The sequence below is a fragment of the Protomyctophum parallelum genome (genome assembly GCF_964188405.1).
Source record: "Protomyctophum parallelum genome assembly, chromosome: 13".
NCBI classification, from domain to species: Eukaryota; Metazoa; Chordata; class Actinopteri; order Myctophiformes; family Myctophidae; genus Protomyctophum; species Protomyctophum parallelum.
Genome location: NC_139708.1, coordinates 28,898,705 through 28,918,090, shown reverse-complemented (window position 1 = coordinate 28,918,090; position 19,386 = coordinate 28,898,705). Strand labels below are relative to the sequence as shown.

The 19,386-nt window shown below is 42.5% G+C and overlaps 1 protein-coding gene across 1 annotated transcript; it reads right to left on the bottom strand.

Moving 5' to 3' along the window:
• Nucleotides 1-3,662: 3,662 nt before the first annotated feature.
• Nucleotides 3,663-6,403, bottom strand: socs1a (suppressor of cytokine signaling 1a). The gene is made up of 2 exons (XM_083780608.1): nucleotides 6,197-6,403; nucleotides 3,663-5,174 (listed from the first exon to the last, which is right to left on the bottom strand). Exon 2 carries the CDS (start codon nucleotides 5,115-5,117, stop codon nucleotides 4,383-4,385), a length of 735 nt encoding a protein of 244 aa, XP_083636734.1. The 5' UTR covers nucleotides 5,118-5,174; nucleotides 6,197-6,403; the 3' UTR covers nucleotides 3,663-4,382.
• Nucleotides 6,404-19,386: the final 12,983 nt, after the last annotated feature.

The following is a 19,386-nucleotide window of genomic DNA, read 5'->3' as shown; positions in this document are numbered from 1 at the left end:
TAGATAGGAAAATGTTATATTTTTTTCTTTATTGTAAAAGGAGAGGTGAAAGTTGATGTGCTTTTGTGTTCATGACATTTTACAAAAGGTGATTGAATGTCCTTATCGCCAGCATAATGCTTCCATTGACTTTGCATCGATACCTGTAATTGTGTGAACTTTTTGTGTGCAAAAAATATGAATATGTTGGTGTTTTATCTGTAAGCTTACCTAATTGATTTTTTACCATCCTCATGACATACTGTCATCACTGTGTGTGTGTGTGTGTGTGTGTGCGCGCGTGCAAGCGCGTGTCTTCTGTTCCGTCACCTTGTGGCCTGAATGTGTTCTCTTCAGGGAAGTGTGTATGTGTGCGTGAGTCTCTGTTCCCGGTATGCAAAGACATCGAAACCCTTTCATGTGGCTTTCCTCTCGATCAAACCGCAGTTACAACAATGTTACAACAATGCTAGAGGTGAAGAGGACCCATGTCTCGTCGTCGTCTGCCTGCACAGACACAACAGGAGCTGTGCTGATTAGGTTTGTAACGGTGCACGGCAGAGCCACTGTACGGTGCCGGCTTAACTGCGGGCCTTACAAATCTTAATTTTTTTGTTTTTGTTTTCCATAGTTGCAGGTGATAAAAAGCGAAGGGTCCAGAGATGTGAGGGGATAATGCAGGAATAAATTCATAGTGTTCAATTCAATTAAATCGTTATGGGGTGCTGATGACCGACGTACGTTAAGGCAATGCGCCTTATGTGCATGGTATGCGGCATACAGTACCACATATAGGCTCTAATGCAGCCTGACAGTGAGTCACAGGTTTGATTCCCGAGCCTGATGACCTTTGCTGTGTCACTCCCCGTCTCTTTTCCTGTTTCCTGTCACCCTCCACTATCTATCCACATAAAGACAAAGTGGTACAATTGTGTAAGATGGATGACCTTGTGATTTTAATTATTTTTACCTGTTAAAGTAATAGTAATAAATGATCCACAATTAAGTACTATATTAACTATATATTTAAAACACGTATGAGGAGAATAGTCTACTGTAGGTGCATTTTGAGCTTTGATTAAAATTATGTAGATTCTCTGCAGGAAGTAGGAAGAGAATGTTTGAGGGAATTGGTAGGAAAACAATCTATTGCCTACTGAACTCTAGGGAATGTTATACTTTAGCTTTTTCTCTTTTCCTCCAAAGGTGTTGTTTTCGTTAAATTGTCAATTTGTTAAACTGGAATGGTGTGTACGAGAATAAGATTCCAAACAAATGATTGCACAGAAACCATTTGACAAACGTCACACGTGGACCAGTTCCTCCTTTTCAAACGCTGAGGAGTATCCTGGAAATAAATACTATGAATGAAACGAACATGACTCATCAGCGCACGCACACAGACACACACGTCACTCAGTGTGAGAATGAACTGAGTTATTCTGAGGCAGGAAACAAGTGACTCTATTTTCATCACTGCCTATACCCCTTATTCCTAAACTTCTTTGCCTGTTTTAACATTTAACATTTTTACATTTTTCTACATTGACAGGTTGTGAGCTTGTAGATCGGATAATGTTGAATGTCAGAACAGGTCAGCTCCATACAGTATATCTAAGTGTGGTAGTACTGTAGGTACTACTACTAGCGGGGACATTCTCTTGAGTGTACAGGGTTTGATGAGGGCCCATGTAGGGCCGGGCTTTAATTTTCAGGCCTATTGAGAATTCTAGTTTTCGCCGGCTGCCGGGTGTGGCTACACTAATAACTTTGGGGCAGGCCCGTCTAGAGTTTGAACGGACAGGTGGGCCTGTTGAGATCCCTAGTTTTCACCGGCTGCCGGGCGCGGCTGCACTAATACCTTTGGCGCGGAAGGATCAACATATGGAATGTCAGAACAGGTTCTGAACTTCTGACATATATCCATATATGGAGATCTAAGTGTTTGGGATCAGATATAGGCCAATATTGATGACGCATTTACGATGAATTCAGGGATATCCGATGTCACAATGACCTGGTCATACAACTGTCAAGAATGTCAGACAGTAAGGAAGCGTTACAACATTCTACACAGCATGACTCACACTGTGTGTGTGTGTGTGTGTGTGTGTGTGTGTGTGTTAGTTCTAGATAGGGTTAGACATAGTGCAAGGTTAAGGTTAAGGGAGGGTTTCCTGGGATTACAGTAAATGTTAAACTTGAAGACTTATGGTGAGGGAGGTGAGGGTTAGATAAGCTTTTACAGCACATAACTAGACGATGACAAGCCTGTTCATTTTCATGTAGGTCACACACACACACACAGTCATACAAACGTTTTCTTTCAGTTAAAGCCAACACCATGGACACATCTGTAAGCATCATTCCTAGTCATAATAGCAAGACATGCCACGTTACTTACTTACAGTAGGCCTTTATATTCCTTTCGGAACATAAGTCACTGATGAATCTTTTCCACCATCGTATGTCTTGTGCCATCCTCTCCAGCCGTCTCCACGTCAGTCCCTTCTGTTTGACATCTAGCACTGTGCTCCTCCAGCATTTATTAGCTGTATTTAGGCCACGTATTTAAAGACCTCCATGTAAGTTATGTGAAGCCCACAAGATGGTCACATATTTCGGCAGGTCACCAATTTCACCGCAATACCGCTATGCTGGAGTGACAGAGTGCGAGTGGCCGAGATTTTGGGTATTGGTCTTGGAATTTGCCTCAGGTGTTTCTGGATCTCCCTCTGCTCAGTTTTCCTTGTGGGTTCCATGTTAATGCCTGGTTGTATATTGCCGTTTAGCTTTTTGTACAGTGAGTGTGACAAATCCTGGATTGGTGAAGACATGCGACAAACATGCATTCTCATATTTATCATATCTGTCTACGGTATTTACTTTACCTTTCTTGTAACATAATTCATATGACCTTAACCTTCAGTACATACAGTACTATACTCCTGTCTTTGAGTTCTCCCTCACATAGATAGTTCCTTTCTATGACACCTCTTCCTCCACTTCTGGTAACTCTGTGTGTGTGTGTGTGTGTGTGTGAGCATAAAAGGGGGCCATTTACTATCAATTTAATTCCACCACCTACCGCCATACTTAGATGAATCAATGTGAAACTCTCTGCGGTTAAAGACTTTGTCATCCTTTCTGTCTGTCTGTTGCTGTCTCACTGGCACCAATACGGTCTGGCTGTTGCCAGTTGACTGACACAGGCAAGCAATGGCAAATACAGAACAAGAATGTTGCACTGTAGTGTACTGTATCCCCACACACACACATACATACAGATGGGATGGACATTAAATGAAAACCACAAGAGTCTTGAAATGTTCACAAATATTTATTTTCTATAAAAAAATATATGTCAGATAATACAGTAATGAAAGACAATAGAATAATAACATTTACACTATTTTTCCTTCCGATTAATAATGAGGTTTGTGTGTGCTTGACAGAGAGGACAGTCATACGACAGAGATATACAGTACTAAATACCCCGGCACCTAGTGAATCGAACACCATCTCACATCCTCTACAGCGATTGATCTGGGATGGATTGGTTTTGCCATTGGTTTCGTCATCCGGCGCTTCAGGCAGGCGAAAGCAATCAACAAATGAACGTGGTTTCAACACATTCAGATTCAATACGTGTGAATGGATCTTACAGTCTATGGGATGGACGTGCGGTGGCATTTGAGCCGTCGCTGGCGGCAAACATTCATGATGTGCGTCAATGTAAACATTCACTTTAGAGTGTTCAAGTGTGCTACGAAACAAAGTGAACATAGGACTTATACAAAACATAGCATTACAAACCCAATAGTACCACTGTGTCAGACGGGTTAGCTCACAACTGCATGGCCAGAGGAGAAGCCATGGTACTTTCACCCTTACGCAACACTGCACACAACAGTCAACTGTCCAAAACATGTTGTGGTCTGTTTGATTAGCCTGTTGCATTCTGACCCATGTATAGGTCACACGCTGATGATCATGGGCATCTAATGGCAACCATAAACGGATGGGTGGTCTTAAAGTTAATAATGTAGAGGTCATTAGTTGTTGGTAGAAGTCTGTTAATGCAGCGCCTTTGAAATATTTAGGCTTGTATTTGACCAAGGCTGTCCAGGTGGAGAGGGAGGTCAAGTGTCTGGAGAAAATGATGCGTTTTAAAATGCAGTGCAGCACAGCAGTGTGCAACATGTGGGAGCGAACCTTCAATTGTCCCCGAGAATGGCTTACAGGGGAAATGTTTCCCTTTGTGCGGTATCTCAGCTTAAGGAGGACTGTCCTTTCCAAACGCGACCACAGCGATACGGGCCACCGGTCCGTCCACTGACCAACAACAAGCTCTCCGTGACTGCCGCGCCTCGGCAACGCACCGACGACGACCCAACGCGAGCTCACAACTTGTACGGGAACTCCGACAGAAAGTCCTGGACGACGCGGTTCTTCAGAGGCAGCTGCGACAGCCGCTGCTGCTCCCCGCCGCCGCACGCCTCCACGATGCGGCTCCGGCACAGCTCCTGCAGCGTGGGAGCACGCCGGCGGTACGGCGCGGTCAGGCTCTTCCTGGGCGACGCCATGTAGTGCTCCAGGAGGCCGAAGAGGCTGGCGAAGGAGCGCTCGCTGCCGGCCAGGCCGAAGCGCTGGCCCCTGTAGACGATGCGCACGCTCACGCAGGCACTCTGGGCGCGGTAGGACAGCGTGAAGAACACGTCCTTCTGGCGGCTGTCGCGGACCAGGAAGCTGCCCAGCGGCGCGTCCTGCAGCAGCCGGTGGGCCTCCTGCACGCCCATGGGCCCCCAGTAGAAGCCGCTGCGCTCCAGCTTGGAGGCCGTGTCCGTGATGAGCCGGTAGTCCTCCTGGCAGCGGAACGGCGGGAAGTGGGTGGGAGGAGCCGCCGGCGCCGCCGCGGCCAGGGGGGCGGGGGGGACCGGGGCCGGGTCGGGGCGAGGCAGAACCGCCAGCGGGCATCTGTCCGGGTCGTCCCGACGCTGGAGCCGCTCTGTCTCGGGGCGTCGGTTCGGCTGGCGTCTGGGTGGAGGTGGTGATGAGGTGGATGATGATGATGATGATGATGAGGTTAATGACGTGCAGGTCTTTTCATGACGTTCCACGTTGCTGTGTGCTACCATCCTACAGGGGAGAGTGGTCCCAAACCCTCTCCCATCGCTACACGCCTCACTGACATCCTGGAAAAGACACAAAACAGAACACTCATCAGTATAATAAAAAAAACAATTACATTGGAGGGAAGATGTTAACGCTAGATAGTGTAGATTTAGTAGGTTCTGTCACACCTCTGTGTGTGTGTGTGTGTGTGTGTGTGTGTGTGTGTGTGTGTGTGTGTGTGTGTGTGTGTGTGTGTGTGTGTGTGTGTGTGTGTGTGTGTGTGTGTGTGTGTGTGTTTTGTGGTTGGACTACAACACAGACCATGACATAAACATTATTAGTGTGTTCAATACACTTTAAATATCCTCAAATACAGTATATTCAATCAACTTTACAAGCTTACAGATAAAACTGTGTATTTTAAAGTTTGCACTAAAACGTCCTAGCTACAACAATATTCATGACAAACTGTCAGACCAACAATCCAACTACCCTATCACAATACGTTTTCCCTAAAACCTTGACAACAAGTCAAGTCACACTCCAACTGTGCAAATAGAGAGACAGATAGATAGAAAAGTGAAATAATGTCATGAGAAATTGCGAAATGTAGATTATTATTATTTAGCCATTTTGTCAACAATTCTAACCCACATGATTTTTCAGTTAGCCTGCACTTCCAGTTAAAGTGCTTGTTTGGTGTGGACTGCCATCCTCAATGTCAATCAGTTGAGCGTTATGTAGGCTGTACTGTAAACATGTAACAGCCTTCAAAACGCCACCTGGTTGGGCCTCATTTCTTCTAAGCACACAGTATTATTGGAAAGGAGGAGCGACAGGTTCAGGTAAGCGTGCACTGAAGTTTGTACCCAGTTCTCCCCGTGGCTTGAAACAATGTTGCATTGCCTAATGCATTGCATTCTTGCATACTATTTCTTTACCATCAATGCAAAACGTTCAAGTTGCAAATGCAATATTAAACCTGACAGCCAGGTCGTTTTTGCACCGACGTAAAGGCAGCTTATGTTGTCGCCCAGAAAGTCATACTGACTGCCTGTGTACTGCCTCTGCAGGCGCTGGAAAAGTGGAAAACAATTCTTACCGTTCCGCGAAACCACCGAGTTCCAGCTCATAGCCTCATTCAATACATTTAGCCTGCAATCCAAAGTTTGAGTATTTGTTTCGATAGGTGGTCGCTTTATTCCAAACAGCGAATGATTAAATCCCCAGTGCGATTCAACGACTTTGCATTTGACTGCTTCTATTAAGGCCTATATATTGTGTGTCTGTCTCTCAAGTCTTTTTCTACCATAGCCACTGTTCTCCTCATGTTATATACCGTGGAGCCTGTAGCCGTAGGCAGGGCCAGTGTTCTTGCAGTTTCTAAGAAATCCTCATCTGACTCCGCCTCCGTTCTCTCGTGCAGTCAGCGCGTGTGTTAATGTGTTTCATAGAAGCCCTAACGTTTACTTGAACTAGCAGCAGCTAAATCGAAAGTGAAACTTTGTTCTGCGCCCAAAAATAATCTTTGTAGCCTATATTATATTACACGTCATCACAAATCTTTATTTAACAACGTTGATGATTGCTTGTTAAACGAATGTCCACTTTTGCAAATAAATTTGCCTGATCCAGTCACTGAGATCAGATGTGATTTTCATGTGAATCATATCCTGCTGACAATCCACTCTAAAACTGCTGAAGATTGACTCACTTGCTGCAGCTCCCTGACACATCAAATCATTACAATGAAAGAATATTGGCTTTCTAAATGAAGTTTTGTGTTGCCTGAGCCCATTAACCACACAAATAAATATCTAAATTGTCACGTTGATACTATACTGAATAGTGAATACCAATAGAGGAAATATTTCACCAACGCTGCCTCCTAGTGGTTGAATTACTGTATATTTTGTTATGATTCATGCCATGGCCATTTGCTCATTTCTCTAGAACTATTCCTCATTCTCTGTTATTTTGTTCTGTATAACAAATATTCTTAATCATGGGCTGGCTTCTACTTCAGTATTCATTCTACAGAAAGCAACTGCACTTGCATATCCATATTTGGACTGATGCACTGATCATAAATCATTGCTCTCATGTTTCCAAATTACCCTTAAATTTGTTCTTTTTTAGGTATTTCAGTCAGACAACTCTTAGATTCTAGCAGTTTATGCATCCCTTAGCCTTAGATAGAGGCATGTCCTACTGTTTACTGAGGCCAGACAGAAACAATAAACAGATAGGCAGGACGAGTAAAAGTCAAGGAAAATGCTAATTATGTCAAACAATAGCTATAGCATCTCTATCCTGGGGGGAACATTCACAAAAGATAGCAGATCGACAAGCTCACAACACATCACAACACAATTTGGTGTGACCTTGTAGATCGGCTATTTTCAGATAAGAGACTTGGTATAGAGGGAAAAATGTGTGCACCAATTGTACAATGCCAACTTGTCTGTTCTAAGTTTAGAGTAGGCTATGTGGTTTGAAGAGAACTAGAAATACATTATTGTGGCATTTAGATTGTTTGATTGCATTTGTGAGATAGATTTAATCAAAACAATTTATAACAAAAAAGGAAGAGAATTCGAACAAAAGGCTATCCAGACACAAAGCAATATAACATTATCGTTCACCACTGTCGTCATTGTAGTTGTGGCAGACACTGCAATACCTAATTCATGCACTGTCAGTGTACGAAAGCTAAGGAAAGACCTGATGGCTCGTGTTAAAGTTTCATATTCAGCCTCCATGTCTACTGGATGTAGTATGTTGATATCACTGCCCACCGGTTGAAACGGGGTGTCTTAGTTGACATCTCATCACATGCACCTGTTTGACATGCCGTCATCATATTAGTATTAATATCACAACATGTAAATTGTTGCTCTTCAAATGGGGTCACTGGTCAGATTATAATGAAACCTATGGTCCTGCAGTTGTGAAGGACTGTGGGCACTTGAAGATGTTTATTTAGGCTGAAAATGAAACTTAGCAAAGAGAGCAAACAAACACCCAGAGAGATACACACAAACAGACTAATATCAGTAAATATCTCTTCTGCCTCTGAATTTGCAAGACATACGTATTACGTACCATGTTTATCTGTGCATGTAGAGTAAATGGGCTTTGGTGTGCAACTGTGCATGTCAACACAAAGGCATGTGAGCTTCCATTTGTGTGTGGATGTTTGGAGAAGGATGCTTGAGTTTCATTTCTAGGGAACTGGGAATGATGGTGCGTGAGTGAGTGTGCGTGCGGCGCTCACACAGCTTATTTGACTGTTATTAACTTTTGGGCCTCTATGAGCCTGATGGATGGGGTGAGGAGTGATTGAATAAATTATCAAGTTTCAGCATTACGTAGGCCTTATCATGCTCATATATAACACACACAAACCTTTGCACACACACTTTTGTGTGCATGTAAGCAATGAACTAACTGATCCCAGTTCTGTGACAAGAATGTGTCTGTTCGTGCATATGAGCCTGAGCCTTAACTAAACATCTTTACAGGAATGTATTGAATGAATGCTCAGCAGACAGCAGGCTACCTAGACTATGTACAGTACACCATGCTTCATGTATTGGACATAGAGTTATAAATAAGGTATTGAACAGAAATGCATATCGGGGTCTTAAATGGTGAAATATGAAGTGTTGTTTCTTGACTTAGTCTTTGGTTGCAAAGATGCAAACAGATTGACAGGTTGCATGATTTATGGATAGTTCAGTAGAGGACAGCACTTTTAAGTGTTGCTTTCGTTTTGTCTTGACTCTTTAGCCTTACCTTGTAAAATGTGAACAATACTGCTGTGTCCTTGCAGAGTGCTCCGCCTTTTCCATGAAGGGGCAATATAACAGATGGGAGACCCTTGTGATTACACAGTAAAATCCTGATTGTTAATATCACTCTGACATTGTAAAAAATTACTTTGGTCCTGAGTTAATCCGAAACTGCAATTTATTATCATTGCACTTACACGTAATAATGGTCGTTGACTCGTTGACTCGTTGAGGACCATGTGCTTTCACTTTCTCAATGTTTTGAATTGATAAGGTTTACAGCCATACATATAACGACCTAAAACCCTTTTTTGTTCAGAGCTGTCTGAATGAGATCCAGCTGGCTGTCATTATGGTATGAGTGAAAATGAAAGTGGAATAATGTGTGCCTGGATTTCTCTGTCTTGGTGCTAGTTATAGTAAACGTGGAATATTGTTGCTTTATAATACAGAAATAGGAAGATGCGCTCTCTCTCTCTCTCTCTCTCTCTCTCTCTCATTTACTCTCTCTCAGGAAGACAGACACACAAGGAATTAATGATGCCTTAATATCTGAATGTGAATGTGCATTTACAGTATTTCAGATCAGTATTTCTCTGAACTTACAACAAGTATATAAAAACGTTATAGAGTGCAGTTTTTGCCTGACAGTGTAGGGAAAACTGTTGGATTAAGCGCTTTCTTTATTTAAATTCTAATCTATTATTCATGCCATAGGCAATAATAATGTGTAAGATTCTTGCTCAGGTATATATAGTATGTTTGGGACTGGAATGTGACAATGTGTATGACTGAGTCATAGTCTTCAGTGTTGTTGTTTAGTCTTGTCCTTGAAAAATAAACAAAACATTAAACTAATGAAAAACTTAACTAAAACTAAACATTGTTTAAGTAATGAATGCTAAACTGAAACTAGCAAACCTACTCACGAATTGAAATGGAAATTAAGCAAAATTTAAAACAGGAATTGGAAATGAAATAAGAATACAAATGAAGGACCAATAATAATCTTGGTATGGATGGATACGTACTGTAGGTTACGGTATACACTAGTTTACTAATTTAGTCAAGGCCAATGAAGAGATCTCATAATATCAGGGATAAGATAAGACAGAGATAATCCTCTTACAATCACAATAAGGCACTCAGCCATTCAGCTGCCTTGATAAGGCCCTCTAGGTAGTGGTGGAAAGTAAGTACATTTACAATTATTTGAGGCATTTTTTACTTCCAATTTTTAAATACTTTATACTTCTACTCCACCACATCTCAAAGTCAAATACTACACTTATGGTATTTGACAACTGTAATTACTAGTTTATACATTTTGATTTATTACAAAACAACTTTCCTATATTAATTCCGGCCATTTGAAAATAGCCGATCTACAAGCTCACAATGTGTGTCCGTCGCGATGTGACTCATCGAGCTTGTAGAGCTGCTATTTTCAAAGGAAAACTTTGAAAACTTGTGAAATTGAACATTCTGCATTGTACGTTTAAGTATATTTCGGTACCAGTACTTTTGTACTTTTTTGTACTTGTATTTTGAATACCAGACATTTTAGTTTTAGTAGTATTTTTTATATGGTGGCATTTTGGAGGTATTTTTCTGTCACTGCTCATTTTCACACAGGCTAACTCTGTCCTCCTGTCCTAACTATGAGGAGGAGTGGACACTCTTAACCACATGAACAGAACACTATCATCCCTATTCTGGACATTCAGAAAAAACAGGCAAATATTTGGTGAATGTATTGTACATGTACATCGTCTATTTTTGGTGAAAATGTTTGGTGTAGCAGGGAAAAAGGAGCGTGACAAGACTGGACCCCAAACCGATATGTCTGTCCGGCACTAACGGTAGTTAAGTTATACCTACTGGGTAATTACTTAGTATTCACACCATCAATTTATTTAGATACTTATTATCTAAGAACTGTATTTCTGTCATCTAGTTTTTAGCTCGGTTTCCATTGTACTTACTAGGGCAGGAAATTAGGTACCGGTACTTCCTTCTTCATCTCCTTTTCTCATGGGTGCTTGCTTTCCTAGTAACTGTATTTGATTATCATCTACTTTCCTGCTAAATTCCACGTAACTCACTGTCACTGTAATCTGTCTCTGTCTTGCTTGGAAGAGTTTTGGCTGAGCAAGGTGCTAACCAGAGTTACACTGGGGTTGTGGGAGAAATCCATGCAATCTGCTGCTTTTGATGTGTCCCCCCATCTGGCCATTTTCTTTTATTACTGAATTAAATGCATGATCGTTTTGAGAAATGTAGACTGCCTTACATTGATAATAACAATAGTTAACAATTCAATTAAAACTGTACAGTATGTTAGCCACATTAATTAACCATGGCACCCCAGTTTTTGGCAATTCTTCTGAATGTGTCCAAAAAATGGCGAAAATGGCAGATCTACAAGCTCACAACAATTTGCGAATTGACTAGTTGAAATGAACATGCTTGTGGTTTTAGTTTGGTTTGTTCTTCTTCCTCTTTCTTTCACATACCGTACATGTATAACTCGTTTCCATGAAACCACATGACCCGCATGTTTCTTTTGAAAATGACAGAAACTCTTTGCAATGTAAACACAAATTGACTGAAGAGGTTTCGTGGAGGCAGATGCACTCTTCCATGTATGGAATGGGATGGACGTTCGCTGTAATAGTGAAAGTGTAAGTCAGCGATGTGAAAACAGTTGACTTAAACTGTAGAAAGATGACTCTGTCAGGGTCAAAGGCCTAAACTCAAGTTCTAGTTATTTCCTAGTTTGTCATGATTTTCTGGGAAGAGAGAGCGTAGTTTGTTTAGGGAAGGAAGGAGGAAAGAACATTATTACAGAGGGAGGAAACGTTGTACTAATTACAGTAAACTCAACAGTACAAACATATTGTCCTGACACATCTAAGATAACGGTGTCCAATCAAAATATGTTGTAAGTGTTCACTTAAACCGACTGAAGTACCAAATACCAGATAACCACATGCACTCCTACTCATGCAGCTACACACACAGACACGCGCGCAAATATTGTGCAAATCCAGAGCATCTGCTATTGCGTTTTTTGGTCTGGTTTTCCAGAACTGCTGATTGACATAGCAGATGTGTGCACGTGTGAGTAGTCTGATTACATGTGCAGTGTGTTCTTGGTTCTTGCAGACGTGTGCATGCTTGTAAATGCTTTTGACAAACATGTTATATTGTATAGCCTGCTATTGTCATTTTGTTTGAACAGAGGGCATGTATGTGTCACACCATAGAAATGTGCTGAACCGGGTCTCTTAAGAACGTCATTGTTGTTCCATACATTTTTGTTTTTTACTGCTGCTACCTCACCTTATCATGTGATATTCAGCTGAATGTTTTAAACAAAAGGCAGGGGTGTCTACTGCTTTCACTTGGTTTAGCCTGTAATTTGTGTCTACACCCATCCCCATGTGCAACAGATTTCCTCATCTGTGCACTGGCCATGTGCACACAAAAACAGTGCTGTCCTTGGTTTTGTGCCTCAGAATGTTCAATCCATGTGCAGTGCCAGAATGCCCAATAATTGTGTGTGTGTGTGTGTGTGTGTGTGTGTGTGTGTGTGTGTGTGTGTGTGTGTGTGTGTGTGTGTGTGTGTGTGTGTGTGTGTGTGTGTGTGTGTGTGTGTGTGTGTGTGTGTGTGTGTGTGTGTGTGTGTGTGTGTGTGCGCAGATGTATTTGTTTTTCTTTTTGATGTTCCTGCTTGTTTGTTTACATTCCAGCTGTCTGCATGTAATAGGCTGTCATATCATCCAGTCTGGGTTACATCTGCCTGCGTGCTGATCGAGACATGAAGGAATGCATTAATGCAAAGCAGCCAGTATGGAGAATAGAGCGAAAGTGAAATTCAGTCCATTCAGTATCTGATCTTTGATCTTCAAACAGCCATTAGCCTTTTCTTATTGGCTCATTGCTGAGCGTTTCAAAGAATCCTCCTTGCTTCCCCACTGCCTTTATTCCTTGGCATACCGTTAAGGAAGTTTTGGGGTGTTTTTATCTGTAACAAGTGAGGTAGTGAAAGTCTCAAGACTGATGTTGAAAAGGTTGTCTGGGAAACAACGCTGATGGAAATACTAAGGTTTTATTTGTTTTCCTTCTTCCTCTCTGTCTTTCTCACACATCGTATGTCTTGTAGCTCGCTTCCATGAAACCACATGACCCAACCATGCATGCTTGATTGGGGCTGTGTCTGTCTGCCTGCCGGTCTGTCTACACAGGGTGGGATTAGATTAGATTGCTCGTGGCAAAATTTAGTCATTATAAAAATGTATTATGTGCTATTGTCCATGCCTGCATTGTTGGTGTATGTTGTTAAAATAACTAAGGATTTGTACTGTGCGTTCCATATGAATTATCTTTACTGATTTGTTCTGGATGGGTCAATGTGAAAATGTGTGGTGTCCACTCCATGTTTGGCTAGTAGTAGGACCAATGAATCTGGCTCGTTTCCTTCCCTGGCAATGCTATTGTTGTCCTCATGTACCTTTGGCAATGCATGCAATATCCTACACACACACACGCGCGCACACACGCACGCACACACGCACTTACTGTTTGGGAAACAGCTGCTTTATGCCATTGATTTCAATGATGACTTTTGTGGTTTGACACTTGAGGGGACACTTGACGAGGCGAAATTCAGTTTCAAGCCAGCAACACGAAGCTTCAAACTGTCACCCGACACTCGTCGCTTCGTGGCACTGTATACGAAAAGATGGAGCTGGCTTCAACTTTTTGCAGTGCTCTGATGACGCAGTGAAACGTCAACCATATGTTTTTGTTTCACCATTCTTACTTCTTGCTTGTATTTCCCCACAATTCCTGGTCCATAAAGGAAGACAAACTCCATTCTACCTTTGTCATTTACACAGTGTGGCAATGTAGATGTAGACCACACCTGGTTGTTTTGTAGCTGTCGCTAGTGTAAACGTAGCATTAAAGCTACGTTGCCAGCCACCTCTACACCTGACAATGGTGGATAGCTACACACACACACACACACACACACACACACACACACACACACACACACGCGCACACATACGCACACACACACACACACACAAACACACACGCACGCACGCACCTTTCGTGACGTTTTTGATATTGCACCACACTTTCATGGTGATGGCAAGAATGGCATTCATGCATGGCACCACTGGCGCGGTATCTTTATGTGAATAAGTGATGAATCATCTTGAATTCAAGCTTGAATCATCAATAATTGTCTAATGTTATGTACAGTATGACCAATGACGATGAGACTATATAGAAAAGGTGTGGCTGATTCAATCAAGCATTATGGGAGTGTACCCACTTAGTAACCACAGTGATTGATCAATCAACAAACAACGCCTTTTCAACTAGAACTATATGACTAGGTTTAGGTGACCATCCTCAATATAGTGAGTCATATCCTGTGGATTTGTAAATATTGTAACTAGTGGCTTATTACCATGGAATTAACATGGTGTTGAAATTGGACAGACCTTGGGAGAGGTTCTTCTATGGTACTATGGTATTATAGGGCATTCCACCATTGGGCAGCCTAACAAAATTGTGTCTGACCCTTCACATGTATTATACCTAGGTATGTTTGTTGGGGTGATATACGACTGTTTTTTGTTTTTGTCTGGTAATGTATTGTGTGTACAGTATGTATACATTGTGTATTGTGTACATGTCTCCAAGACAAATTTCTTCCAAGGGAGACAAAATAAAGTAACCTTGAAGCGATAGAAATTCTGTACTCGTCCCATTTCCTCCATTTGTGTGGCAGTGTTCTATTACTGTCTGCTGGAATAGCACAGCTCCGTTTCACTTCCCCACACAGGGAAGTACTTTATGACCTAGTGAACAGGTTCACTGAATGTATGGCTTTTGTGTGAGAGTGAAACAGAGGAAGAATGCGAGAGAGTGTCATTCCGTGGGCGTGCGTGGACCTGGCTCAGGCTGCACACACAAATGACTAAGAAGTCACACATCACCAGCTGTATTGTAAGTGACTGTTCAATAGTGTTATGTTGAATATTTCTTCTATGTGTACATGACATTTTTAAGTAACAACTACACACAATGATTGAACAAAAAAACTACAATTATGGACTTGTCAGACTGTCAGACTGTGTTCCACTGAATCAAATGCAGTTTAATAGTCACAAGCTTATTATCCCCACTTTCACTTTCATAACACTCTTGTTTGACAAAGCATTGCATTAATGTGCACAAAAACCCACACATAAAAAGTTTAAATATGGTTTCTGCCCAACGGCAACAAAGGCTCACTTCTGTAGATATTTAGGAATACCTGAGGTTTGCTATTTGATTTTGGCATTGCCTGGTGAGACGTAGGAGGGGCCCGGACAGGAGTCAACCCACAGAGCCTATAGTCCTTCCACGCGCCAGAATCTGGTTCTCCCAGTCCGGCAGAGTAGTTCCGGAGCAACGGATTGTGTGGCCTTGCTCATTCCCTGATGGGACTGATCGAGGGTAGCTACTGGGACGTAAGTCGGGATTTGATCAACCCCGGCTGTGTCGTCTGAGTGAGGGGTATGATGTTGGTAGACCCTCAGTCAGGATGCATCACTGAGGATACGTCCCAGGTGCATCCATGCCATGTATTTTTAGTTGCGGTAAGAAGATGACTAGATGAGAGGAGCAGCAGTGGCTCAGTCAGGAGGTAGAGCGAGGTTTCCTGGTTTGATGCCCGGCTCCTCCTGGTGATGTCAAAGGTTGGTGCCCTGCATGGTTGCCTCTGCCGTGGGGGTGTGACCGTGTGAATTGACATTGTAAAGCGCTTTGGATACAGTAAATGAACCATTTACCATTTTACTTAATTACTTAATTATGTCAAATTTTTTAACTGAACGACCCAGGTGCAGTTTGACACCTTGATATCTGTGCTTGGCGAGTCTCCACATTAGCCAACGGAGTCATTTATCCATCTGGTGATCTGCTGCTGAATCTTGACCTTGTCTACCCCTGTGTCACGTGTGGCACCACCCATCCCCACCCCTCCCATTCTTGGTAGTCTTATCACACGCATTGTGTTGTATAGGCCGAGTACTTACTTTTGGTATGTACTGTACACACAGTACTTAGAAAGTGCTTTTGAGAACACTGCATGCATTCAGGATACGCAAGGTCAGCAGCTTCCTAGAAATGCACTGCAAGAATTCCATTAACAACTAATAACCGCCATAAGTGGTTATTTCATTATTCTCACAGCTCTTCTGTTACTGTTAATTAACATTAATTATAACATTTCTCATGTTTTGGGAGTTGTAATAGTTGTAGTAGTTGATTTGTACTGATATCTTATAATGGGTAGACTTGCATGTTAATGCATTGTGAGTGCAGTCCAGACGTGGTATGACATGCATTTATGATCAGATCTCAGTCAAAGCCCCGCTCAGCACATTGAAACTTTGCACGTATACTCCCAGTAGGCCAAGGAAGAACCTCTGCCCCAAATTTGTCTATTTCGCCTTGTAGTGGCACTAGTGCCCATTTAGTTTATTGTATAAACAGTACTGATGATTAGTTATCAAATGTTTTTGGCCATCTAGCTAGCGGCTTGTTTGCCATTACCTAGTACTCAATTTACAGTCATAACATTTTACTTATCAGCGTCCGGCTATGAATATGGTTGTGGTTGCCAACCTATACCCGAAACACAAGTGAAAGCTACATTTGGCTGAACTTTAGACCGTAACACATGCCATAGTGCAACCAAAACTGTGTGTGTTATCTGAAAAGATCTTTTTACTAGATGGATCCTGTTCTTCAGAAATACTGAATTAATACAGAATTTACTATCCCCCCCCTCCCACACACACACACACACACACACACACACACACACACACACACACACACACACACACACACACACACACACACACACACACACACACACACACACACACACACACACACACACACACACACACACACACACACACACACACACACTTAATATTAGATCACTATAGTCACTGTTTTTGTAAATGAGTGTCCACTTCCTTCAGAGTTACCAGCAGTCATTTTCAATTCACTTTAAATTTCAACTTCCTTTAAAGTGAAACAATTACATGACATGTAATTGTTTCACATCGGGGAAAACTCAATTTCAATAAGAGTATGTTAACTTCCTCTTTCTGTACAGTAGTGTGTCACTGTATTGATAAAACGCCTGCATTTCATATAAACTGTAATTAGTGACCTGTGCTTAAGTCAACAACTGTGCTTGACTCCAAGCCAGGCACTGCTCACTTCACAATGCAGGTGTGTTCCTTCTGTTATAAATGGCTCTATATTCTGTTATCTGAACTCATAAAGAATACAGGAATAATTGCGAATGCAGTGATTGCGAACGCAATGAGCACTAACTATGAGACCCTGCAGATCATGTCTGTCTGTCTGTCTGTCTGTCTGTCTGTCTGTCTGTCTGTCTGTCTGTGTGTCTGTCCCGCTGTGACACCACCCGCCCGCCACCAGAGGGCGCAGCTGTAGCACACACACACACACACACACACACACACACACACACACACACACATACACACACACACACAGTAGAAATGTACGATGTTCCCGTGTTTGCGCGTCTTACTTGTGCAAGTGAAAGTGGAAGTCATGAAACAAAAGACAAAATTTGGAACTGGAACATTATGAAATTGAAGCTGATCAATTATCTTTATGGGGGCCTGACCTGAAAATGTATTTTCCGTTTAGAGAGATGGGGAGAGCTTTCTTACTGAACAAACTCTCCATGATTACTATCGGAATATAACCTTAACCTGTTAGCTTAAAACAATATATATTTATCTTTTTCTCTATTTTTGTCTTTACAAAAACATACACTTACACCGTCTTTACAATTGATAATCAATCATGTCTCACAGATCTTGACCATGGGATGTTATAAGGCAGTGACTATACCACTGTGACTCTACTTCCTTCAACAGCTGAAAAGGTTTGGGGTCAGCCGACTCACCCAAAAAGCTAACATTCCTATTATATTAGATGTGTGATCGAATGTGCTCACTTTATGCACACACACACACACACACACACACACACACACACACACACACACACACACACACACACACACACACACACAGACCAGGTCTTCCTATTAGACTAATGTGAGGTCAAATATGACTTCATGAATGAGTGATGGTCTTCGCAGACTATTCCCCCGAGACCCAGAGGAGGCGCGAGAGCTTCAAACCGTGTAAAAATCTTTTGCAGGACCGTAAAAAGTCGTTTCGCCTCATGTATCACGCTCTTTTACGCATAGACATGGACGAATGAGAGGATGAGACAAAATGACACAAGGACACCCATAGAGGTCAGGAGGACAGTAGAAGTGTGTGTGTGTGTGTGTGTGTGTGTGTGTGTGTGTGTGTGTGTGTGTGTGTGTGTGTGTGTGTGTGTGTGTGTGTGTGTGTGTGTGTGTGTGTGTGTGTGTGTGTGTGTGTGTGTGTGTGTGTGTGTGTGTGTGTGTGTGTGTGTGTGTGTGTGTGTGACCCCAGGTTTGACACTTGGTCCTGGGAACAACCAGTATAGGTTGGCATGAGCGGACGTGAGGGAACAGGATGGGACATGACGTATTGTAGGAGGTCAGGCCAGAGAGGCAGTGGGAGCTAGGCTGTTTTGAGGACCTTGTCACTGTTATTCTGTGTTTGACTGGGAGCCAGTGTAGGTTATAGAGGATTGGGCTGATGTGGTCTCTGGAGCGGGTACTGGTGAGAAGACAGACTCGACGAGTTTAGTACATAACATTTGTTTAGGACTTTGGTAGTGCCATTCAGGAGGCACGGATGATTGTTTCTGCAATCTGCAGCAATGTATGGCATGCTTGTGTCAGAGGCAGGCAATGTTTCGGTGGTGGAAAAAAAAGCAGCTTTGCCTTTGATGATATGGTTGACATGGGGCAGGAAAGAGCGGGTGGGGTCAGCATGACTCCAAGTGAACTTGGGTGGAGCCGTGATAACAATGCAGTCATGGATGTTGAGGGAAACACTTTGTATGGAGCGGTGGGGTGAGGGATTCTGGACCGATCGATGGACGAGAACTTCAGCTTTATTACAGTTGAGTTGCAGTCAATTTGGTTAGGCAGGTGTAGTGAGGGTGGCGCAGGTGGATTTAATTTATTTACCAGAATTCTACACCTCACAGTCACTATAGCTGAATTTGAATTCTGGTCCATACTTAGGACCAGAGCTAGGCGTGGGGTACCTTTTCACTATGGAACTTTGCCTCCCTCTAGTGGCCTGTGTTATGTAGAATACAATAATCATCAGTTCCCTTCCCTGTCCCTTGTATTTGGGTCAGACAGACAGATGTAGTCTACTAATGTTTCTTGTATTATTATTGTCTCCACCAGCCGAAGGCATGGGGAGAGTATGTTTTGCACTCCGTCCGTCCGTCCGTGTGTCCGTGTGTCCGTCCGTCC

Coding starts and splice junctions, on each gene's coding strand:
- socs1a (XM_083780608.1), bottom strand. CDS start 5,117: ATGGTAGCACACAGCAACGTGGAACGTCATGAAAAGACCTGCACGTCA.